Below are 25,263 nucleotides of genomic sequence, written 5' to 3' on the forward strand. Positions count from 1 at the left end.
CATGGTAAACCAACTATTCCCAAGTAATTGTCTTTAATGGTCTTTAAAGACAATTCCCCACTACCAACACCTCATTTGTGTTCAAATTTTTCAGCTTCAGAGACAGTAGAGTGCTGTGGAACATAATTTTTTAAATAGAATTTTTAAAATAGAATTTGCTTGTTTTATGTCTGTTAGATAGAGATGTTTAAATTGCTAAGAAGTAATTGGGTCTCAAAAACAATCCTTAGGAATATTTATTTGGAGATTGCCTTTATAAACATAGGTTGTATCTAATATAGGTTCTATGGCATTTATTAAGTCCTGACATGATATGCATGTGATTGCACCAAATTCTTATATGTCACAGATCATAAGAATTAAATAGCAACACTGTGTTTTTGTCATTCATTGTACTGGTAGTAATAGTATGATAGGTGACGAGTAAACTCTGTATCAACATTTATGAAGGAATAAAGGAATGAATTCTAAACCTGCAAGATCAAGTAAGACTAATGAGAAATTTAAATTTGATGCTCTCGAGGAAGCAAAGAAAATACAAGTTCATTGATTTGGTAAAATAGTTCACAGTAATTGTTTTTAACTAATATTTTAATGTAGTCAATTTCATATATTACTTTTCTACTGACAGTTAATAATGGCAACATTGATATTTCAGAGCAATGAAACAATGTAGATACTACTTTGTTTTGAAATATGATAAAATTTGTTAAATTCCATAGAATAAATGTATACAATATCCAAAGAGTTTTCTACACAAACTATACTAAATGGAAGTGGTGACACCAATCAAGAGGTGTGTTGAGTTGAATAAGATGTTGAATTGAAACCCCATTTGTACAACTACTTAAAGATAATTTTTTAAAAAAATTTTTAAAGAGAAGCCATATTATGTGGCAGGTCAATTCTTTAACTGAAACAGGTGAAATATAGCATTGTCTTACAGTGTTGATATGCTTTAAAGCCAACTTCTAAAATTGAGAGGAACTTGTATCTGTTTCTTAAAGCAAATAAAGCTGGCCTAGTATTATTTTGTAAGTAGATGGGTGTGCTGCTTCAGACTGGTTGTGATATATGCGTTTTTTTTCCCTTTGTTGTTGTCAATAGAAAAGATTGATCTCTGGGCTGGTGAACATAATCTCTGTCCCAGTCAGAAAAGGAGAGAGGAAATTAGCAGAGCGATTGGTGGAGAATGATATCTGTCAAAAGAAACACTTGGAGAGCACTGAGTTTAGTAATAGGTGACTGCCGGAAAAAAGGGAGCTTTGAATATTGTCAAGGTAAGGAACAGATAAATATTTTGATTTTTGAAATTTGCTTACATACCAGAAAAAAATCAATCTATTATTTTCCCCAACAAATTATCATTGTGAACATTTTTCTTTTCTATATTCTGGTGCTTGTTGATAAAGAGTTTGCATTGTATGTTTTAACTGTGTGCGTTTGTAAACTTTGGTTGTGGGACTGGGTGGTGATCAATCTGGCAGGGGGAACCCTGTTTGATAGCTCTAAAGATATCAAGTGATCAAGTACCATTTTTTAGCCTTCATCTTGTGCTGCTTCTTGCCATGTTTGTAATACATCTGTTATGAACTGAGCAGTACTTGGAGTTAAAGAGTAAAAGTTATGCCATGGTTTCTGTGTTTATTATAATGAAGAGAGTGTTTGCTGAAACAGTTTGTTGACTAAAAGTGTCAATTTATTATTTTTTCTGATTTTTTTGTTAAGCTTTTAGGTGAATGTCATTTCCTAAACAGACTATGTCTTCATGTCTAAATATAGCTTCATATCTGTAAGACGTATTTAAGAAAAATACTATATAGCTTTAGGAAAATACAAATATAATCTTAAGTATATGCCCATTTGGCAAGAGACTTTTGCAAGGCTGAAACATTTAAAAATCTAGGGATTCACTGTATTACATGTTTGGGAAGTTAGTTAATGACTCTGCTAGTCAATTTTGTTCCAGGTTTAGCAGAGAATGGACTTGTGCAAAAGCACCAGTGAATGAAGAAAAACTGTGCTAAGATAAAGTTGATAATCAACACAAATGTTGTGTGATTCTGGTTGGCATCCTAGCGATGTGAAGGGATTTAAAGTTTGACTGCCTGACTTGGTGGAGAGGGGTAGATGTTTTGGAAGTGTGCATCCCTCAATACTCCTGTAGTCCCCACAAATACTTTCTGTCTTGTCTAGGAATTTCCCAGAAAAGGTTTTATTTTTTTATTTGTTTGCTTTGATTTTGAGTGTTTGAGACCAGGTCTTTCTGTATACCACAAGCTGGCTTTGAAATTTGGATCCTGCTGCCTCAGACTTTGGAATACTGAGATTTTTTCCATATATGTGTAATACCACTGCTGGTTTGCTTCCCCTCCCTTTAAGATCTGACAAAAAAGAATAATTCCCTGCAGAAATTGTATACTTCTCTGTGGACGTCTTAATTGTGATTTGGTTTCTGTGTCTGCATTTCCATCCATTCCCAGTTCATGTAGTGGTATTCAGTATAATTAGTAAGACACAGGGAAGAGAGGGCGGGGAATATACTTGTTTTATGTAGTGGAGATAATGGCTCACTTTTGCTTCTATCTTTTTATTTTGTGTCTTATTACTAAAAATTAGTGATTCCATGATTCAAATATTGGTTGATTTCTCTATGAAAGACTGAAGAAGTCTTCTATAATCTTGCATAGAGAAAAAGAAATGTGGAAATATTGTGTCTTAAAGGAAACAAACTATCATAAGGACAATTGCGCATGCTTGTGGATTATTTTCTTATCATCTTCTATCAGAAGAAAGTAGCTGTTTCAAAACAAAACTCCTTCCTTTCTGCTTTCCTTTTCTCTATAGAGGTTCAGATTAAAAGTAGAAAAGGAGATTGTATTCCAAAATTGGGCATACCCTGAAAGTAAAAGGCATGGGAAGAATGGGATCTACATCTTCATACAACAGAGCCTGTGTTATATAATATGCAAATACGAAGCCCCCAGCAACATATAGCACAAACACCATATTGAGTTTCTTCTCCTGACATTTCTTCCCCTCCCCATGTGTGTGTATGTATGTGTGTACTTTAAAAACAAGTTATGTAAGCAGATATTTGTGTTGTCCTCCTTTCAAAATTTTGCGTTGTATTAAAAATATATCTAATTAATTCTTTCTCTTTGTAATAGTAATGAGTGTATTGAAATGTAGGGATCAATGAGGAACAGAAATTACATACTTTAAATTTCCAAGCACCTGGAATCCATTGGGTTCCTGAAGATGTCATCTGGAAGGAGACAAAGGGAAGAACTACCAGCTGCAAAGCTGGTGCTGTGATTGAGAACAGCCTGAGGAGGCACCACAGAGTCTGGTCTGCATGTTCACTGTGAGGGGAGAGTAGATCTAGAGGTAGGCATGCTGCTGCCTGGAGGAAATAACCCAGAGGCCATGACACAACTTGAGAAGAAGCTAATACAGACAAAATGCTGCTATGTTTCATCCCTAAATTTTTGTTTGCATGTTTGGCTTTATTATGTTTACTTTTTGTACTTTGGTCAAGCAAAGCTCCTGCTCCACCTGTGAACCATGTTCATATACATGGTTTGATTGGTCCTTTAGGGCTCCTATCTCATAAGGTATTGTAAGGACAAAGTGGGTTGGGGATTCCTAGAAACTGATGCTTGGCTTGAGAAGTTGTTCTTATAATAATTAAAGAAAATTCTAAGAAGGGTCCAGTATTTGATATATTAAGACTAAAAATCTGTTGGGTGCTGGCAGTTCATGTCTATAATCCTAGCTACATGGGCTAAGATTTGAAGATTATGGCTTGAAGGCAGCCCAAATAGGAAAGCCTGTGAGACTCTTATCTCCAATTAAGTACCCAAAAACCTGGAAATGGAAATGTGGCTCAAATGATCGAATATTAACCTCAAGCAAAAATGCTCAGAGAGAGTGCCTAGGCCCTGAGTTCAGGCCTCCGGACTGGCATGGAATAAATAGATAATAAAAATTCACTTACTGTGGTGGTACATGATTGTAATCTTCACACTCATCAGGCTGAGGCAGGAGGATTGAGAGTTTGAAGCTACCCTAGGCCATATACCAAGAATCCCTATCCAAAAATAGTAAATAAATAGAAAATAAAAATCCATTGGCTTTCAAAAAGATGCAAGAAGAAAGACCATAGAAAGAAAGAATGGGAGGGAAACCTTTGTTGCAAAGTGGTGTTTATGTTCCTGCATATGAAATAAAATACTTAGGTATTACTGATCTTTACATGTTGTATAGATTTCAAAATTCACATTTGTGTTATGGTCTACAGAGTGATCTAAACGATGCTCACATAGATGGTGCAATGTATGTGTGTGTGTGTGTGTGTGTGTGTGTGTGTGTTTAAATATTAGCAAAAAGAGGAAAGTTATGTTCTTAAGTAAAATTGCTATTTGTAGAGAGTGTCTGCATTTATCTTTGGGTTTTCTTGGTCATGTTTGAGGGGTCTGATAGCATTAATGGGCTTTACCCCACATGGAGCTTTGAGCTTATTGTAACAGTGCTCACCGATCCCAGGTCAGTATGATGCGTGAAATCAATTTATTTGAATCTCTTTGCCTCTATAGGAATCTGGCAGCATGCCAGTTGTTTTCATTTAATGTTCTTTGTGTTGAACACAGACAAGCAGGCATGCTTTTGTGTTCTTCTTTCTTTTGGTCTCTGTCGCTTGCAGCCAGTGTTTTACTCTATGGATTTTGAAGAGTATTATATGATGCTAATCATTGCTTTATATGTATGCTTATAGATGGGTGCCTCTCTTTCTTTTAGGGAATATTTTTGCTATTCCTGAGTTGTAATGATGCTTTGTGTGCAAGATATATTTTAGCATTTTTAAGATTTTTGATGCGACAAAAGTGCATCAGATCATAGGTTATATTTCTTTGTATTAATGACAGTTAACCAAACTTGAAATGGCCAATTATTTACAAGGCACAGAAATATGTGATTTGTAAACTGGATATAACAATATTTTCAAGAACATTTATTTTTACATTTGAAGAATCATAAACATTTTCCTTTAACCAATCCATCTTGAGACACCAGTGTTTTACCTAGATTTGTTATCTCTGAATTTTTAGTAATTTTTTTTTCTTTGTAAAATTTGGAGGCCTGTGTCTGGGAATAGCACAGAGATTTTTTATTGCCAATAAATTCAGACCACTGCATGGATGTTTTTGTAGGCAACAGGATTTGTTTCTGGGTCAGCTTTAGGAAGAGGTGGAGAAGGAAACGCTGGAGAGTGGAAGGAGAATGTTCTGTTGATGCTCCAGGCAGTTCTTGCGGAAGTTGATATGCAGAACCATGGAGCCAGGGCTCTGGGGTCAGGCTCATACCCAGCAGCCCTGTTTCCTTGTTTAATTACCTGAAGAGCAAAACAGGCAGGCTGGGAGTGTGTGAAACCCCAGTATCTCTCTCAGCAGCCTGGCGCTCTGACATCCTGCTAGGCCAGCCCTGTCTGTGGGCCAGAGTCAGGCTGGCTCACGCCCTAGGTTCCTTTCTTTCAGGAGGCATTGTGTGCATGAGGGTTTATTCAAGAATCTAAGGTTCCTGCCAACACTGTGTCCTTTGCTCTCTCCTCTGAACTACAATGACAGAAATACTTGATTTTTAAAAAATATTTCAAGGGTTTATATATTTGCCTGTTATATTTTATACTTCTGGCTTTAACTGACAGAAGACTAGCCTTAGCTCATTAGGTTCTTGTTTTTCTAAATCCTGTGATAGATAGAGTGTCTGATATCTGTTGCTCTTTTGGGATCAAACTTACTTCAGCTCATTACAGAACTGAGATTGTTTGGAAGAAGCAGTTTCTAAATCTTTATCTGTACACGAAAATGAAAATGGTCCATTTAAAAAGAAAGGTGAAGGAATTCTTTTGAGTATTCTGTTCCCCCCCCCCTTGCTTTGGAATTCAAGAGTGGTCTTTGAACTTGTTGTGTGAAGGGCCACACTCTTTAATGAGGCTGGAGTTGGTGAGAAATAATATGTGGAGTGCATTGTGTCCACCTTTTGAGGTTAGCATATGATAAATATTCCATCTTGGAGATGGAGCCTCTCCACCTCTGGAATGTAACAAGGTGTTATCTTACCAAGAGGAAACCCAGCAGATTCTTTATCCTGGCCTGTTCTCACTGTGGGTGGGGAAGCGTGATGGTGGGGTTTCCTGCACAGAGAGGGGAAAGGGTGAACACATGTGCAGTGATTTGGTTTTTCCAACTACTTCATTAGGATTCTGTCATGCAGTCCAAAGGACAGTTACCCTTTAGATGCACATTAAGCATCTCCCATTAATGTTAATAGAAGTTATGGGCATGTGAAGAGAGCAATATGGACTTCTGCCTAGGTAAAATAGAAAAGGCAGAGCTCCAGGGGACTGATTCTGATTTTTTTCACCCCAATATATTCTTTGTTTTACAAAAAAGTAAAGGTGTTAGACATTGTAAAGAGGAGTTAGATAGCAGTTATATATTTGTATACCATACCAGTGGAAAGTATCTAATCAGTTAAATACTTGGATTAGCCTGTGATGAGCTGGCATCATTGCGATCTAGATTAGGCACTTGTGAAAGTAACTCAGCTATACCTGTTATGTGTATCTGAATGCTGGTTTATGTTCTGCCTGCTGCATTTCTTTGAGAGTATTTTCAACATCAGTACACATTTCCCAAAAGAAAACATATAAACATATTTTTAGACACAGTTCAATATTCCTAACTCATGTTTCCTTCCATGGATGGGCCCTTAGTACCTCCTGCTCTCCCCTATCAAGCTCCCAACTTTTGATAGTTCTGTCCAGCTGGAGCTACCTTAAAAGCAGGTGACATTAGCTCCATTTGCAGCATAAGTTTTGGCAGCAGAGAGAGTATATAATGTGAGGAAAAATGAGGACTTTGAAAAGTGAATGGGGAGAGTTGTAGCTTGCAGGTGGCATCAGGAGTCAATGAACAGACTGTGAAAAAGAAAATGAAGTTGGTGCCTTGTGCTGAATGTGCTCAGTAAGAAAAATAACCAATCTGCAGGATTGAATGGGGGAAAGGAATCACTCTAGAAAAGTGAACTGTGGACTTGAGTCAGTTTACCAATAGGAATGAAAAAAGGGTATTTAGACATAACACCATTTTGGCACATATTTCATAATTTTAATGAGATTTTTGGCATAAACGGTAAAGAATAATTTTAATAAAGAATTGAGAATAGAAATTTCCATGCAGACAAAGAGAATTAAATTGTTGAGGTCTGTGGGTTTTAACCAATTTGCAATGAATTCCAGTATATAAAACATTATATTAACTGTGTGCAGGTGGCTCACACCTGTAATACTAGTTACTCAAGCAGCTGAGATATGAGGATCAAGTTCGAAGTCAGCCCTGGCTGGGAAGTCTATGAGACTCTTATTTTCAATAAACAACTAAAAAAAAAGCTAGAAGCAGAGCTGTGGCTCAAGTGAAAGAATGTTAGCCTTAAGCTAAAAGGCTCAGGGACCTTGCTCAGATCTTGAGTTCAAGCCCCAGGACTGGCACAAAAACAAAAAACCTAATAAGACAACAACAACAAAACCATTAAATTATATCCTGCTTGGTCTTGTGTGGGGGAGGGGCAGGAATACTGCAACTCTTGTTGTAAACATCAATTTTGAAAATTTACATTGGTTAAGAGCAAATATACTGGGCTGGGAATTATTTGAACAAAAAAGCAGTTTAGGTGTCAACATTTGTAATAGAACTCATTGTAGCTATGAAAGCTGCTTTTTGGTAAGCTTGAATTTGTTTTTAAATGTAAGAAATTAGTATGCATGCATAGATTTGGATAATTGCAATGTGGAGAGAGAGGTAGACGGTTTGTTAGAGATAAAAGTCCTGTGAAAACAGAACATTATGAAAAAAATTCTGGGATTTTTTATTGCTGTGTATTTGCTCCACCTGGTGGATTTTGTTGAAAGTGTTTTAATCCATGTTAATGAAAAGAATACCCTTTAGACAATTTCTCTGAACTATAGGAAGATGAATCTTTTGTTTCCTTTTTGTTGCTGTGTAAAATAGTTTAATTCCTAGGTAGGTAAAAGTATGTTTTCTGTTCAGTTCTTTGTATATAAAGTTCTCTATATATGCATATATATATACCTATTTATACATGTTCAAAGTATACTGCATATTTTAGTTTTGGAAAACACAGAAAAATAGTTGAGAATAACTATCACATATAATTTCACCATCCAGAACCACTGCATGATTTTTCTTTTAATTTTAGAATAGATGTTATCAGAAGATACCCAATTTGAATCTGAATTTATTTAAGCATAGGAGGAATATGGACTATTATGCCAAAATCTGACAATAGGGCTGATGCTGATTATAATTAATTTTGGACAAGTGCATCTCTTAGAATTTGGGTGCTCCAAAAATTAATGATTTCTTAATGTTTATCATGAAGTGCCTTCATTAAACGACATGTCTACAGAAGGTAAAGGTTGGAGAGACTAAAGGTACCTCATGCATTCCCAGGGCTACTCATAGGGATACTGAGGTCTGCTGTTTGTTGGACTTACACAGATTGCTTTCTCTGGAAATCTTAAGGATTCAGTTCTCCTTTGATCATAGTATTGTTTTCCTTAGGTTATTCTTCCCCCCCCCTCCACTAGGCTCTAACAGCTCAGTAACAGAAGGTGAAGTTTTGAAAACAGTGTCTCCATATGCAAGGGATTTGGAGACCTTTTTATTGTCTTTAAAATTGTCATTCATGGTCCTCATTAGCATTTATTGTTGCAAGCGTACAAGCAGAAAATGTGAAATTGGTATGTCATGAATAGCCCCACAGAGCTCTGGAGCCCTCCGATTTTGCCTGCAGTGTGGTGTGGGCTGGGCTTTAAGGGAAAGCTGTCCAGATGGCTGCCTGCACAGAGCAGAGCTGCAGGTTTTGTCTCTGGTGCTGAGAGGAGGGAAAGTTCATTGGAGCATACGCCATCACCCTTGCTTTTAACAAAACTAACTCGCCATTAGTCAAGATGGGAAGGTGGTGACATTGAAACAAAGGTTTTCCATATAGTGTTACGGTCCTTGTCACATGAAGATGGGTTGGATGGTTACATGCCTTCTGTTTTATCTGAGTCAATTTTGTGGTTATACAAAATGTGAAGAGACTATAAATAGAAACTTATTTGTAGATTTATATACCAGTGTTTATTTTTTTAAGATTGATTTTAAAAATAGACATGCTTTCATTCGCAGAGACTTAACATAGCTAGTGTTCAGCTTTGTGGGATAATAAGAGAGTGTTTTACTTTTAAGAAAATTAAATAATTTAATCCATATTATTGCCCACGGAGGAATCTACATTTTAACATTGAAAATATTAGATATTAAAAAATCAAAAGTTGATGGCAGCAAAACAAAACTAAAACCAAGAAACCCTGTATAATATATTTTAAATTTTAAAGACACTGTCACTGTTGGAAATAATTTGTAATAGTTATAATGACAGGCTTTATGTATTTCAAGCGAATGGTTTTATTTTGAACAGATTTTAGTTTTGCAAAAAACACACCTGCATGCATCCTACAAACTTAACTGTACTTTCTATACAATTTAAAAATTAATGTTTGGGAAAAATGATATTTCAACCAGAGTTCAAAATCAAATATGTTGTTCAAAAACCTGTCAAAATGATTGTAAGTATTATTTTGTTCTGTAGATAATCAAGATGGAGAAAGATGTGATGAAAATGATTTAGCTTATCATTTTCAGAAGTCATTATTTGTTCTTTGAAATCCTAAGAGATTGGAAATTCCAGATGACAGTTTTAGGACCCATTATGAACTCACAACAACCAACAAAGATACAAAAATCAAAAGGACCTCAGTCCATGACTTAACAAAAGACTTAGGTGAAGTGTTCATTTTATGACATCTAGCTCTGTGCCTGCCACCTGCCCAGGCCAAGTGGAACTTTTCAAGAGACCATAGCATATCTTTTCTATGGATCAGTGCATTAGAGGGTGACTTGCCAGTTTAGTTACAACTGATCCAAGCAGTGAAGCTTTTCTGCCTCTGTTATGTCTGTATAATCACCCATTAAAGCATGCTTCCTCTCTTCAGCATGTTTCCTTTTACTTGATTACTTCTTATTGCTAGCACTCAGGCCCTCTTGGACAGCCCTAAATAACCCTTTGACCCCATGATGTTTATACACCCTCCAAATTCTTAAGGTGGCAATCACAACCTCTTTTGTCATTTAGGCAGAGCTCTTGTGGGCAATCTCTGTAGAAGTAGAGGATGTGCACGTGTTTGCCAATCATTTCCCCCAAAGGAAATAGTTGAGGGAAATGGTGTGAGTGTGCCTAGCTGTTTACAGATGACATTTAGAGAAAGGAGCTAAAATGACAAATAATCTCTTACCTTGATGATGATGGAATACTCCAGTGAACTTTTTAGCTTGTTTTTTTTTTGGTTGTTTGTTTGTTTTTTCCCCAACTCCACTCATTTCTTTGTGGTTGGCTGTGTCTTACCTTATAGCTTAAAACATAAGACATTGTTTGTTTTCTTGAAAACTAAGTTGTAATTGAATTTACCTTTGTCAGGAGACAATCTATTATGGCCTTTATTTAATACAGTTTCGGATGTGTTTCAGTGGCAGAAACAAATTAATGTACATTTTTATTAGGTGTTGTATCCATTTAATTGACTGTCAGGGTGATGAGAAGTTAGGAAACCATCCAAAAGAGAAGTCCATCTCCCTTAGCCCAACAGCTCACACATTAGGTAGGTTTGCCCTGTCAGTGGGATGCCTTTAGAAAACACTAATAGCTTCCAGCTGGGTGGAAAATCAGAACCTTTGGGGTCTGACAAAACTAGCAGATTTGAATTTGAAAGCAGAGCTAATGCCTCCATTTTATTTTTTACCGCTCGCCCATAAAACATTATTTTCCAATATGTCAGCCTCATTTGGTGGCCAGTGGTCTGAAATTGAAAGTGGAACAAGCAAGCGGAGAAATCTGGACATTAGTGAGTCCGCCCTTTCAAACTGGTGTGCCACTTTGTGGAAGGGTCTCTTCTAAGAGCAGGGGGGTCTTAATGACCATTCATCAATGCTCGTTGGCTGATCATTGAGTGCCTTCTCATTCAGTTTATCTAGTCTTGCACATAAAAAAGTCAGAATACGCCTTATTCAGCTTTGTTAAAGCCAACTAGAAGTAAAATGCTCCATCTGAACCCATTTTGCCCTTGTTTTTTCACTTTGTTAATGCAGCCCTGCTTAAATGAGTGCCTTTATTGGGTCAGTTAGAATATCTGAAACTATTAATTTTCTTGTATTGAATAGCTGGTGGCAGGCCAGAGCAGATGGGGTAGGAAAGTATTTGGTTGGGTGTATTGCTTTCAATTAGGATCAATGAGGTTTCAGCTCCTTTGAATTAACTCACTTAATACCCACTGTGTGCAGTCACAATGTATCACGACAGCCTGATAGAAACAGGAGGAAAGTTGAGGAAAACGGTAGAAAAAGCTTTAGCTCTCCCTTCTCCAGTGTAGAGATCTCTCATTAGCTGTAGACAGTGTAAGTAGACTGTTAGACCCTATGGCCAAGTCAAATCTGAACAAAGCAAAAATGTGTATTGAAGGGCCATTCTGTTGAAGAACTAATTGGAAAGTATCTTGGAGAAATACCATAGTATAATGCTTGGTTAATAAGTGACTGTCACGAGACAACTCATATATCCGTTTTTTGAAAGACTCCATCATTTCTTTCTTTCTAAATTTATGGATTTATTTCTAAATTTCTTTCTAAATTTATGGATTGCTAGTGATTTACACAATTCTCATAAAAATTGCCTTTAAAAGTGATCTGTGTTCATAACTGAAAGACATATGCTAACTCACATTGCTGTGCTATGAAAGTACTTAATTAGTTGTTAATGTAATCTTTCTTGTTTTGAGTGTATTTGAATTTTTATAAAACATGTCATTGGTGATACAGGACCATGTTTTGTACTGGAGAAAAACTTTTACAACACATATTCTGCTTTTTCCCCCCTCCATTCACCTACTGAAATGCATTCATCATGCTATTGATTGTCTATTTTTATTATGCATTTTGGATGTTAGAGAGCTTGGCTCCTCGTTCGTCTTTTATTAAAGGAAAAGTTATTTCTGTCTAAGTCACTGTGAAGAACTACATATCCACGTTTCCCAGTTCAGGGAGAAATGCCAAATGGAGTTACCTCTCCATTTGCCTCGTGGATCCAAGAATAAGAGGGGGAAGCTGGCTCCATGAGGAAAACGCTGAACTAGTCTCAGATGCACAAGCATTCCGTTAGGCCCTTTCTGCCATCAGACTTCTAGGTGAGAATCTCCAGGGATCCAGGTTTTGTTGACGTGGATCAATTTAAAGTGGCAATTACAGTAGTCAGATAACAGCTTAAAAAGCCTTTTTACACATAGAAAAGATACATAATCACACAGCATATGGAAGTTCAATTTTCTGAGCTGTAGTTTAGGGGCTTGCAATGTACCGATATTAAGACCTAGTTTTAAAACCAGATATCATCCAGTTTTCTTAAAGTGTATTGCATTTTTTGTCATATGATTTTCTATTTTAGAAGTGATTCACCGTGCATATTGATGAAAGGTTGGGTTTCCCACTGTGAAAATGTTCTCTTTCTAACATAGGTATAGTATTAAAAAAAATCAGTGGTGTGTAGCATGGAGTGGCTTTTAAAAAAATACTCCTTTAAAAAATGAAAGTCTACAGATTTAGGATGCTGGATTCCATTTCATAAAGGGCCTTATAGCAGTGCTTAATTGATTACCACACTCATGCCTGTGTTAGAGCTTTCTGTCATAAGAATGTTTGAGCTTGGTGCTTAACTGAACCGAAATCCATTACACAGAACCTCATTACAAGTGACATCCAACTAAGATGAACAAAAAGATTGGCCTCATAAATAGGGTGCAGTATACTATTAGTGACAGAACAGAGTAATCATTATGAATTGTAGTCTTTTTACAAGTTGGCTCTGACAGTGATGGATTTTTGTGGGGTTCACTGACTGAAGCAGTGCTTCTTGGGTATAGCATTGGGGGGCTTAGAAGTTCTTATTGATTGATGCTGTTTATCAAAGATGATACATTTTTATTTGGGGCAGTGTATGTGTGTGTATGTGTGTGTGTGTATGCTTTGAAACATTCTTTGGAGGAGATGGAAGAGTCAATGGGTAGAATTATTGCTTCTGTTTTCAGATTTAAAAAAAAATTTCTTGGAGACAGCAAGTAGGAGAAAAAATAAAAATCAATCTGACAAGAGCTAAAAAGCATATGGAAAGTGTAGAATAAGTAAAGAGCATATTGAGGGCTACCAGAGCAGCAAGGGTTAAAGGGGATGCTCCTGTTTGTCATGTTCACTGAGCTTGCAAGCTGGTCAGAGTTCTGAGTAGAATTGTTGCTGTGCTTCTGATGGATAGCATGTACCTTAGAAAGGTAGAACCTCAGGGACCTATCTCATGATGCCATGTGCCCTGTCGTTAAAACAAACAAACAAAGACCCAGGAAGGATTTGCAAGTGTTAAATTGAAGAAGAGTTTTAGAAGAGAACAGTATTTTCTTTCTGCTTGGCATTTTTGTGTGTTTAGAAAAAGGCATGTAAGGCAGGCAGGCAGGCAGGCAGGCAGGCAGGCAGGCAGGCAGGCAGGCATGTTTCTCCTATGAAGCAAGGATGTTTTACAAAGGACTAAAGAGGGACTGCTGAGAAGAAAATAGCCAGCTTTAGATAAAGCACTGTAACAAAGGCTCCTAGTTTTATATATCATGGTGTCCATTAAAGCTTAATAGGGAAGAGTCCATTGAACCTGGCTGGGTGTGTGTTATTCATGGGCAGGATAAACATTTAAAGGTGTGCAAAAATCAGGCATGATTGTTCATCTTTTGAAAAGGCTTTACAATGAAGATTTTGTTTTTATCTCCCACCGATGTCTATATAAGGTGGAGGAGAGTAAGCTGACAATGTTTGGAGCATGTCAACATAGGTATCCCAGGGGGTTAAAAGCACTCTAGTAAAATAAAAGTGGTTGGATTCTGCTCCTCAAAAGTGTCCTATTTTACACATACTACTGAGAAGCCGACAGAGAGAATGCTTGGGATACTTAGTTCACTGTGATAAGCAGGCACAATACACAAAGTCTTATAAAATGTTTTTAGACTGTTTGGGATTTCCAGTTGTATAAACAAGCTTTGAGACTGGTGTGTCTGTTTTTTTTTTTCTTTGTAATGTAGTTATGTCTGTTAAAAGGAGAAGATGAAGGAAGCCTTTCATTGTGAGATAGTGGCTTGGGGGGCAGGCCTCCCATTTCCATCTTTTAGCGTGGTAAGGGTTAACTTTGAACTGGGATGGGGGTGGTGTTGGCAAATGAATTATTCAGCATTTAGCTTATCTTTCTGCATTTCACTTTCTGCGTTTTTTTTGGGGGGGGGTGCGCGCTGGAACTTGCCAAGAGAGGTAGAGCAGCAGGGAAGGGGAGACAAGGGTTGTGATACTTTGCACACACATCCCTGTCATTGTTCTGCCTGAAGAGACAGGGCTGGGTTCAAGGCCACATGTGCGCCTGTCATCCTCCACATTTCTGCTCCAAGTGCAATCCGGAGTGTCAGCTCTCCATCTGTCTCTGCCTGGCAGGCGCACGCGCCCAGCACCCTGCCTGGGGCCATGCCGCCCCAGCCCCTCTGACGGCCCTCCTCCACCGCCCCGCGCGCATTCCAGGACAGGAGGCATGAGCCCGCAACTGCAAAGCGCTTGCTCTTAGGACAGACAGAGCAGCTTTCCTGTGTGGTACGCTGGATTCCAGGATGCCTGGTGAGTGAGCTCTGTTCAGAGATCCTTCTGCTATTGTAGGGAAGGAAGCTTACTTTTTATTATGCACGGAAAATGCCCTCCCCTGAGCGTCCCCCCGCCCCCCCCGGCGAGTCCTCCTGCTCCACTGCTTCTGTGGAGTTTAGTGAGGGCAGGAAGAGGTTGTGGGTGACAGAGGTGTGGTTGGAAGGTGACAGAAAGTCATCAAGATCTGGATGGAGCAATGCAGGGTGTGGAGTCCTAAAATTTGAGAGGTGTGTTTTTAAAAGCTGGCGTGTGTGTGTGTGTGTGTGTGTGTGTGTGTGTGTGTGTGTGTGTGTGTGTGTGTTGGGGGGGGCCGTGAAGAAGGCAGCTACAGATGTTTTGCCTGAGCAATTTATTTGAGGGCTTTAGTTCCAGTGGGGGGGGTCGGGGGGGTGGAAGTGTTGTTTCTCTTCTGGATTTCAGGATTGTCATCTGTACCTTGCATCCTGGAAATTGCATCTGTGGAGAGAGTTTTTCAGATTATGGCAGAATCCTGGTTGAAAAAAAAAAAGCTGTTTATGTCAGAGAAAGTGAAGGAAGCTTTGAAACTATAAGGAATCACAACCTTGTCCCTAAATCGTTGTCTTCAGATTTCATCCGGCAAATAATTGAAATCTGTCGGTTAAAAACAAAAAACAAAAAAATCTGTGGAATTAGTGAAGCTGTTGTGGCCGTGGAGATTGAATTCATGACAATTTCCTCTGAAAAATATTATCTTTGGAACCTAGAGTGTGTCTGTGATTGTTGTCAGGGAAGTCTCTGCTTGTGACAGAGCCTGGCCTGGGAAATAGGGTTGTTTCTGCTGTTCTCGAGAACCGTCTAAATTGCCCTGTGCTGAAGGTGGAACAACCTATCTCCAGATAAAGACAGGGCATGTAGAGATCCTCTAGCTGGCTGATTTGTGATTCTTTGGGTAGGACCGGCAGAAGAGGCTGTGCTTGGTCAGGGTTTGTACACCTCACAGATGGTGTTTTGAAACATTATCTGCCAATTTTCTGCAACCACAGTTTTGTGTGTGTGTGTGTGTGTGTGTGTGTGTGTGTAGGTATTGCCAGTTGTTAGAAGAATGTCTCTCCCTTTAGGAAAAGTCCATCTTTATCATCACTGCTATATATGTAGAAAGGGTGTGTTTGGGATAGCATTGCACTTTTTTATCCTTAGTTCTGTAGACAAGGAATGTATGTTTGTAGTTGAAAGATGGAGAAAATCAATTTGCAAAAACAAAAAAAAGGGACAATGAGGTCTTTGAAAGGTCATTTTAACTCTTTAAGCTCTGTTTTGATTTATATGTACCATTCAACTAAAGAGGAAATGTGCTCTGGAAATACAATCAGGAATCGGTGTGAATGTGCTTGTGCTTTTTATTTTATCAGACTATTGGAACTCAGTTTCATGTGATTTTTTTTAATGTCACAATTCAAATGTTCTTTGTTTTCTATGCTCCTAATAAATGTATGTTAAATGATCTTGAGGAGTGTATATGTGACTTTGGCAAAACAAAGCACCACCATAAACCAAAGGCACTTGTGAAGGATAATAAATAAAAGAGATTACTTAGGACTCTGAACTCTATTTAAGGCTTTAGAGTCACTGTAAGTTTGTTTTAGTGTAAGGTCATTAATATCTGACTGGTTTTGTAGCAGTGATCTGAAGTGTGGACACTGTTTTCTCCCTCCCTCTCCTCCTCCCATCAACTGTGTTAGAAAAACCTTGTACTTGGATACAGAGAATATATCAACAGCTGTGACTATGCACATGTGCCAGAATAGTGATACTTGAGCAGATCTGACACTTGGCTATTTTTGACAATCATCTGTACTTTTTTTTTTTAAACTCTACTATCGGATGGGGTACCTCTTAATTTGTCTGTAGCATATTCATTCATATACGAAAGTATACTTTAGTTATGTGCTCATATAGTTTAGCCCTTTGAGAAGGTTTATATTTTAAAATAAGATTATATGTTGAAGATTGAAAGAAAGGATGTTGTTTTATTTGGTCATGATATTACTTTAAAAAAAAGAAAAAAAAGACTATTTATAGAACAACTCCCCCCCACCCCCCAGGGGAAAGGTAGTTCAAGTGTCAGGACTGGTTCCTGGTTGTCTCAGACTTGATATAACAATTCTCAGATCTAGGGCCTTTTTTTCCTGAAATTGGGGATCCTTGGAAACAGATGTGCAGAAACTGAGCCTATTTAGATACACCAATGCTTATGTTGGGTAGGTAAAGAGAAGTTTTAGTTTATGGTTTTCTAGACATATTTTGGTTTTAAAAAGTCACCCCCTTCCCTTTTTGGTTACCGATAGCATACTGTTTAAAAATGAACTCTGAAAAGCCAAAGGAGGTTATGCATGCTGAAAAAATAACCTGGATTTAAATTATTTTGAAAATTATTTAACTCGCCATAAGGAAATGCCATTTCACTGCCTGTCATTTTTGTCACAAGTGGCTCCTTGTATTGAAGAGAAGGAAATGTTTTCTTAGGAGTTAGTCTGGTAGATCTTGAATATTATATTGTTTGGGGGAGGAGGTGACTCCAGGCTTTCTGAAACATGTATATTTTTATCAATCTTTGTATAATGTTATCAAGGAACATATGTTGACCTACAAAATGCTTTCAGGACTGCTTCCTTAAAAGGACAATAAGTGAGCAGAGTCCCCATCGCCCAGAAATAGTGCTGTTCTTTCAGAAGATGGCTAGTATTAGGTCAGACCACCCTTTCTCAGTGGTCCTGCTCTCCAGATGTGCTGGGAACTTTTTTTTTTAAGTTCAAGTTTCCAAAAGAAAAAAAAAAGGCTTGTTTTCAAAATCTGGTTTTACTTAAGACATCTCCATCCTGGAGTGCATTTCATAAATTGCCCACATATTTTTCTTAGCAGAGAACTTAACTGGCTGTAATTTTTAACACATGGCCACATCATGTGATATTTTCAAAACACTTACACATAGCTTTAAGAAGGTCCCTGCAGAAATGATCCATCCTTTCACAGTCGGCCCATTTTTTTAACAGCATATCTGCATTTTCCATTTAGTAGAGCTATATATTATTAGCTTACATTTTTGGGTAGTAAAACAGTACATTGCTGATTGTAAAACATGGACTTTATTATCTGCTGAAAATTGATTTGGCATTTATAGCCACTGTGTACTAGACTGTTTTTCTGTTTTTAACATCAATACTTGCAAGCGATGATTTGTGTAAAACACAGAGATGAAATCACCATGGACATCCAACTGTTAGTGTCCCTTAGTAACTGAACATTTGGATAGTGCACCTGGTTATATATGTATATTTTAATAGCATCTAAATGTTATTATGCAAGAATAAAAATACAACATTCTATCCACTGACATTATTTTACCTTGCAAGTTGTTTTGCCATCATGTTAGGCTGTTTGCTGTTTTAAATGAGCCTCATGCTAGCTATTAAAATAAAATTATATAAGCTGCAAATACCCAATTATAAATGCAGATCATGCAGGCATTACTTCTTTGTAGCAGATACTTAGAAGTTTCAACTCCCACTCAAACCCCAGAACACCCCCTCTTTTTCATTTAAAATTTTTGTTAAAGTTTCTATGCATTTGACCTTTTAGTTTTGTATATTTTAACTAATACCAGGAACTTTTACAGATCAGATCATCTTCCTTTGCATTTAATGGTGTCTGATCTATTGAAAAAGACACCAGAAAGAATTAATCTTTTTTTGGAAGTTGTTTATAATTTCTAAACATTTCATAAGGCAACTAGATGTTTCTCTTTCCTAGGTTAAGTAGTTTATTTCTATTTCCTAGGGTAAGCATTTACTTAGTGGGCATTATTTAGTGTAGAAATGTCTGTTAGCTGTCTCATCACTGCATTGATAGTTAATATTTGCAAATACTGTGCCCTAATTATAATATCATCAGAGGAATCAATATGTTTCAGAACTAAATGTAAGCACCTCTGATTTACATATCTTAAAACTGAAGCTCATAGATATTCATCTCTGTGTTGTTGATCCCCAATGCACACAAATCAGATTAACCTATTATATATTAGTTATATGATATATACAATATATTTTCTTCCCTCTTTAGCATTTGTTATCTTCCCTCTTACTTCAAGAGAGGAAGAGCGATGAGTGATAAAATTCTGCATTATTGATTGCTTGGCCTATGGCAAATGTGTGCACAAAACATTTATTTTATACTTACTTATAATTAATTCATTAATTTAATGAATTTAATTACTGCATAAACTAATTTAAATGGTAATTATTGAATGTTAAGCAGAACAAAAAAAGTATGCATGATGATCAAAAAATTACACAATAAGTAAATTCAGGAAGGAAACATTTGTGGATAGTTCAAAAGGTGTCAAGTACCAGATAACTGTGATTGAATCCTTCCATGCCCTCTGGGGGTTTATTTTTCCTGTTCCAGGTAGACAAAAAACAGCAACAGATCCTGGTATGGGAAGCTAGTAGAGGAACCCAGAGGTGCAGTGCTTCTCTGTCATGGGAACCAGACATCAGAGTAAGAATGGGCAAAGACAAATCCAATGTTTAGAGCAAAGCTTGTCTATCTCTCTTTACTTGCTCCTGATTGAATCACAGTGTAACTTGACATGTTTTTGAGCTTTTGACTCTTACACTAAGAACAGGACATTCTTTTTGTAACTAAATTTTAATTTCTATGTGACAGTGTTTCAATATTCCTTGAGAGTAATTTGTATATAGTTGCATTTCTTTGATACCTAAATATAGCTAGTGGAAAATGTCATTAAATTAAATGACTCATAACTGGAGAACAATAGGATTTCACACCTGACCAAGAAGAAGGTTTATCAGGGTAGCTTCTCAAACAGCTGTTTGCATTAATTAATATTAATGTAAATGTACTTTCTGAGAATGTCTAGCTTAATTATGTTTTTCAATCCATAGAGTTCCAATCAAAGGAATCAGGAAATCCTCTTAATCTCACAGGGAATATATAACTGTCATCTCTAAGCAGAATAAATCTCTGATAGTATACAAAGAACTGTCTTTTATTGAAAGCCTATATACACAAGGCCCTGCTCTAGGCTCTACAGCTACCTTCTAATTCTTCTTACAACTCTGCAAATTATTTCTGTCTCTAAATGATCTATTTGAAACCTGAAACCCAGATAAATGAAACAGTTTCCCCCCAGATGCATAGATTAATGCCAAAGATGGGACTCCCATCTTTGATAGGGAATGGATACATTATGGCTGAATGGGAGGATCGTTTGTAAAGAAGGCTAGACTGAACATTTGAAGAAAAATGTTTTCATTTCAGTTGAAGAATAGTAGCATAAAAGGTAGATAAAGTTCCCTTGGGTAAGTAATATAATCAGAAGAGCTTTATTGGCCTTAATCATCACGAATGATCTTGGTTAAAAGCAGGTTAGGATATTGGTTCTTCCCTATAGGCTCCTACTCCTCTTGAAATAGTAAATGGTCAAAATAGCATAAGTAATGTCATATCTTGAAAATCTGAGTGGAATTAGTAAACTTTCAAGACAAAGGTGTGTGGGGAACTAATGCCTTACCCTTTTTGGATTTTGGAATATTCTGTTGATCAGAAGCTTGGACTGGCGATTTGCTGTGTTTTTGTTCTAGAAGATTGGGAGGCAAATGGTATACAGTCAACATATTAGCAGACAAAGTTGTTAAAAAAAATTGTGTGGTTAAAGAAATAAACAAGTCAGCTGTCTGGTGGTAAGACTGCTGAGTATCTGTTGCTCTGCCTTGGGCACACTTAGGCCCATAGGCAAAGTGTTTCCAGGCTGACTGTAGTACCTTTTCCACTATTCTTGCAAAAATGCAGAGGCATCCATTTCCTGCTTTTTTTTTCCCTGAAGGCTAAGTGATTTGTGTAGCCTGGCTTGCCTTATTAGAGGAATTATTTTAATTTTGTGCGCTTTATTCTTCACATCATACTGAGCACTTGATATTCGTGCAAGAAAATAGTCATGAAAGTACCAGTAAGAACATGGTACCGTAAAGAGGTCAGCTTTAGGAGCTATGTAATTAGGCAAGATGCTCTTTAGGAAGAAGGGATCTGAGAAGGTGTCTGTGTTATGTGTTTATGGCTCTAGCAAGAGTCTTAACGAGATTGAGGAAATAAACAACATTCTTAACAATCTGGAATGGTTTTGATGGGGGCACTGAGCTACTTGGAACTTTGAGAAAGGCCACTGCTGTATTTCCGAGCAAATGGTGCCTTTACATTACAACTCTGCGTGCTCTTATGTCACTGACTATAATCAACCTCAGATTATTGAGGGGGAAATGAATAGTTAAATGTGAGGTTCCTGAATAACAATTTATATATCAGCCTATTTGAAGTGTTTGACAGATGTCCTGACAAGGAGGAGACTGGAAAGAAGGTACTTTCCTGAGAGGCGGGTGACGTATATGGAGGCTGTTTCCGAAGCTACTGACTCAGGAGACAAAATAACACTTCACTTAAAATCCTGTTAACATTTATTTTCTTCTTTTCTTTCTCTGGCATTAGTTATATTAGAATTGCTTCTAGATAAAATATAGTAAAGGAATCAAAGTGAAGATTTCTTTTTGTCCTTAGAGCACACCCATTTAACTTTGCATTTCATGCTGATACTCTTCTAGACTTCCCAGAATATTCTTGATAATTGGGTTATAAAATATAGAGAGTAGTGAAATCAGAGTTGAAGCTGAACTTCTTAATTACTCAGAGGCTCTATTTACCCATATTTGCTTGCCAAGCATGAAGGAAATAAAAAGAAAAATCGATAGATGTAAGAATGATCAGTCTGTCAAACATTTTCTATTCTTTTTTTTTCCCTGAAGAATGTCATTGAAGGGATGAGCATCCTCTGGTTGCTATTGTTTATCTGAGTTTTTGCTATCTAGAGGAATTCATTCCCATCTTTATATTTTAATCAGGTGTAAAAGGTGTAAAACCTTTATCATATTAGTATAAATAAGTCTTTTACTAAAGCCTTTTGGGAACCTGGTCCATTGTATAAGATTTTCCACAGAACAGAATAGTATGTCTTTAAGCCCTCCAATTGGTTTTGTTTATGTGCTTACACTTTTGTACTTATCGATCAGTTCTTTTGAGCAGTTATGGTTTCCATATTTAGCTCTCTTCTTGATCAGTTTATAAAGGCCATGTTTTATCTTCTGCTTGGTGATTTGAGTTTGTATTATGAACTAATCATGCATTGTGCTTTATAAGACCTCTATCACAGACACAGAATTTTGAGAATGTTAGTGCTTAATAGTGTGACCATGAGCAAGTCTTAAAAGTAGATGTAAACATTCTGCCTTGCTTATTTCACAGGACAATAAAAATGAGCTCTGAATCTCAATAAAACCCAATATTCATACAATAGATTACAGGCAGGCAGTGATGGTCTTTTGCCTTAAAAATTGGGACAGTGTTTGAGACCACACAAAAAGAGATTTTTTCTGAGTCTTGTTGATGTTTAATGGGATTTTTTGTCTCCTTCTGTCAGCTGCTCACCTTTTCTCTATTTTTGTGTTTACCCTTTACCCATTCCAGTAATCTGCTAACTTGGGAGTCATATAATCAAAGTTAGAATGGTGAGACAGACAGGGAAGGGAATCTGGAAAAACTACCTATCTTTTTCAGGTATTAACAAACTTATTTATTTCAATTGTGGTAACAGTGTAGGTCACTGCCTGAGATTTGTTCTCCATTACTGGTTTTCTTTTCTGAGTAGGTGATATTGTTAGAGAGATGGATTCTGTGTCTGTTAAATCTTTTATTTAACTTTTGTGTTATTCTAAGGCAAAGATACCTACTCTCTACTTCACTGTTTAAAAAGAGAATTTTAAGCATCATCAACTCTCCTTGATAAAGTTTACATTTACATTAAAATCTTGATTGCCCAGTTTTAATAATTCTATTCCAGGATACCTGGGAACCTGACATATAGTAGACAATCAGCAGATGTTTGTTTATGAAGTGGATGAGGATGACTGGGATTCACAGAGATTTCAAAGAAAACAAATAATACACAAAGCATGATAATTTATGAGAGAGAAAGTTAAAACGTGAATCTTAAAAGTTTTTGGAAAATTATAGTTGTCAAGTATTTTCTTTCAGAGTTAGAGGAAAAGATAACTTTATAATTTATTTATTTATTTATTTTGCCATACAGCTTTATTAGTTTCTGATGTATTTTGATTAATATTGCCTATAGGATGTCTGATTATTTCTTATGATTACAATTACTACAAATATAAAGCAACATGTAGTACTTAACTAATATGTACAGGAGGACCATGGAAGGTTGACCATTGTTATACCACGTACAAAGAGGAGTATAATTTTTATGCTTTTGTGTATCAGTTAGAAATTAAATGACAGAGACCTTCTTGGCATAATTACTGAAAATATAAATGAACTGCATGGTTTGGAGGCAGTATATGTAATAGTTTTGGAAGTGAGTTCAGCATCTACCTGTGATTTTCATGTTTCATGAGAATTTTTATGCAGTCCAGAGAATTTTCATCTTTCTTTCTTACTGCCTACTTGGTGGATGAGTATAACTTTTCAGTCTTCCATAAGGCAAGCATACTGAAGATGACTTTTTTTTGCAAAAGACAAATATTAACTAAATATTTTTATCTTTTCAGTTACACAGAAAATTCAGCCAACCGTTTTTTTTCCCCCCTATCAATAATCATGGAAGAGTAGCAATTTGATAGGCTGGTAAAATTTAATTCTCTGGGGAGACTGTTTAAGATAATTCATTCAGTGAATGATACATTTTTTTCCTTGAAAAATGTGGTTTCTTATTTTAATGCTTTCTTTAAATATTTCTCCCTTTTATATTTAGTGCAACATTTACATTACACCCATTGAAAGGCTTAGGTTAAGACTTGCATTTCAGAGGGTATCATTGCCTAATATATTGAAACATTATCTTGCTGGTTTAGCAAGAATTTTGTAGGTACTTCTCTGAATTCATGCCTCTTAAAAGGTTCTTGAAGGTCATTTTGGCTTCATAATTTAATGTCTAATACAAGGATACTGAATATTATACAGAGAAGATATTGGTATTCTGTGCAGACTAAAGATGCTTACAGAGTTAAACATGGCAGACTTTGCTATAGATAAGAGGCTCTAGGGTCTGAATCATGTCTCAAATGTTGGGGTCCATGGACCAACAGAATATAAATTCTCTGTCCTACCTATAACTACTGAATCAGAGACTCTGGGCTTATCCCAGTAGTCATTGTTTGAAGCAACTCTCAGGGGTTTCTCAAGCATTTTCAGGTTGGAGAACTGGTATGGTCATTCATTTTTGTCTCTTTGTGTATTTTGGAGTGATGCTTTTTTGTCATAAAAGAGTTTAGCAGCTAAATGAATAGAAATTGATGCAAGTTACTGATGTTAAATAATATATTAAAAGAATAAATGAAAAAATGCAAAAAGTGCATTTATTCAGGGCCTTGGTTGCTGGTGAAATATCCAGATGCCCACTGAACTACACTGACTGAGATCATAAAAAGAGGGTGCATATCAACTCAAAGGGTGGCTGCTGATTTGGTCTGAAAGTTACTTCTAATCACGTGAGTCCACATCAGTGTGTACTTGGTACCATTTGTTATGCTTTTGTCTCTGACTGAGGCCACCTTCTGCTTATTCATAATTCTGTGAATGTGACCAGTCCTCTTTAGACAATGTTGAGGTAGACCTTTTCACAGCAAAATCGAGTACCCAGAAAAGTTCTGAAAAGCAAAAGATTTCCTCTTCATTTTCTCTGTTCAACATAAATAAATGTTCAGCATAATTAAAAAAATGGATCCTCTGTCATGCCTCGAGAAGATTTATTTCCTGTGTCTCCCAGATCTTCTGTTGTTCTCTTTTGTGCTGGCGAGGCCTTCAGTAAGCGCAGTCTGACACGCTTTGCGGCCTTTGCCTCCTGTGATAAAATAGATTGAAATGATTCCGGGCACCATCTGCTGAAGAGGAACAGCCCTGGAGGACTGTGCTTTGAGAGAAAGTGACTGAATGCTAAGAAATGTGGAAGTCTAGGGACACAGGCAGGGATTTCTTTTTTTCTTTCCTTTTTTTTTTTTATAAAGAGCATGAACATTAATACATCTTCTTGAGGTTTGATGGGACATGTACTGCCTACTGCCCCATCTGGTGCTTATGATAGCATGGCATATTAGCATGCTGCAAGTTCATAATGTATTCAGGGGGAGGAAACAGCCCTTGCATACCAATTGAGGCATCCTCTCTTTTTCAGAACTGCTTTTGAATTTCAATGATGTTTATATCTTCCAAGCTGTGTCTGAACAGGGCATTTCCGCTCTGAGGAATAACATGAGTGAGTGATTGTGTG

The 25,263-nt window shown here is 37.0% G+C and overlaps 1 protein-coding gene across 2 annotated transcripts in view; it reads left to right on the forward strand.

Annotated features, from left to right (window-relative positions):
• Positions 1 to 1,108: 1,108 nt before the first annotated feature.
• Positions 1,109 to 25,263, forward strand: part of Runx1t1 (runt-related transcription factor 1; translocated to, 1 (cyclin D-related)) — a 122,467-nt gene continuing 98,312 nt past the window's right edge. The window contains exon 1 of one of the 2 annotated variants that reach the window (XM_013012568.1): positions 1,109 to 1,280. In XM_013012568.1, the coding sequence (XP_012868022.1) occupies positions 1,193 to 1,280 (88 nt within the window). In that variant the 5' untranslated portion in view covers positions 1,109 to 1,192. Of the gene's footprint in view, positions 1,281 to 14,494; positions 14,868 to 25,263 lie in introns of those variants that run through there. The other variant, XM_013012569.1, reaches the window with a different exon arrangement.

This window comes from Dipodomys ordii, unplaced genomic scaffold (assembly GCF_000151885.1).
Source record: "Dipodomys ordii isolate 6190 unplaced genomic scaffold, Dord_2.0 Scaffold17, whole genome shotgun sequence".
Taxonomy (NCBI): Eukaryota; Metazoa; Chordata; class Mammalia; order Rodentia; family Heteromyidae; genus Dipodomys; species Dipodomys ordii.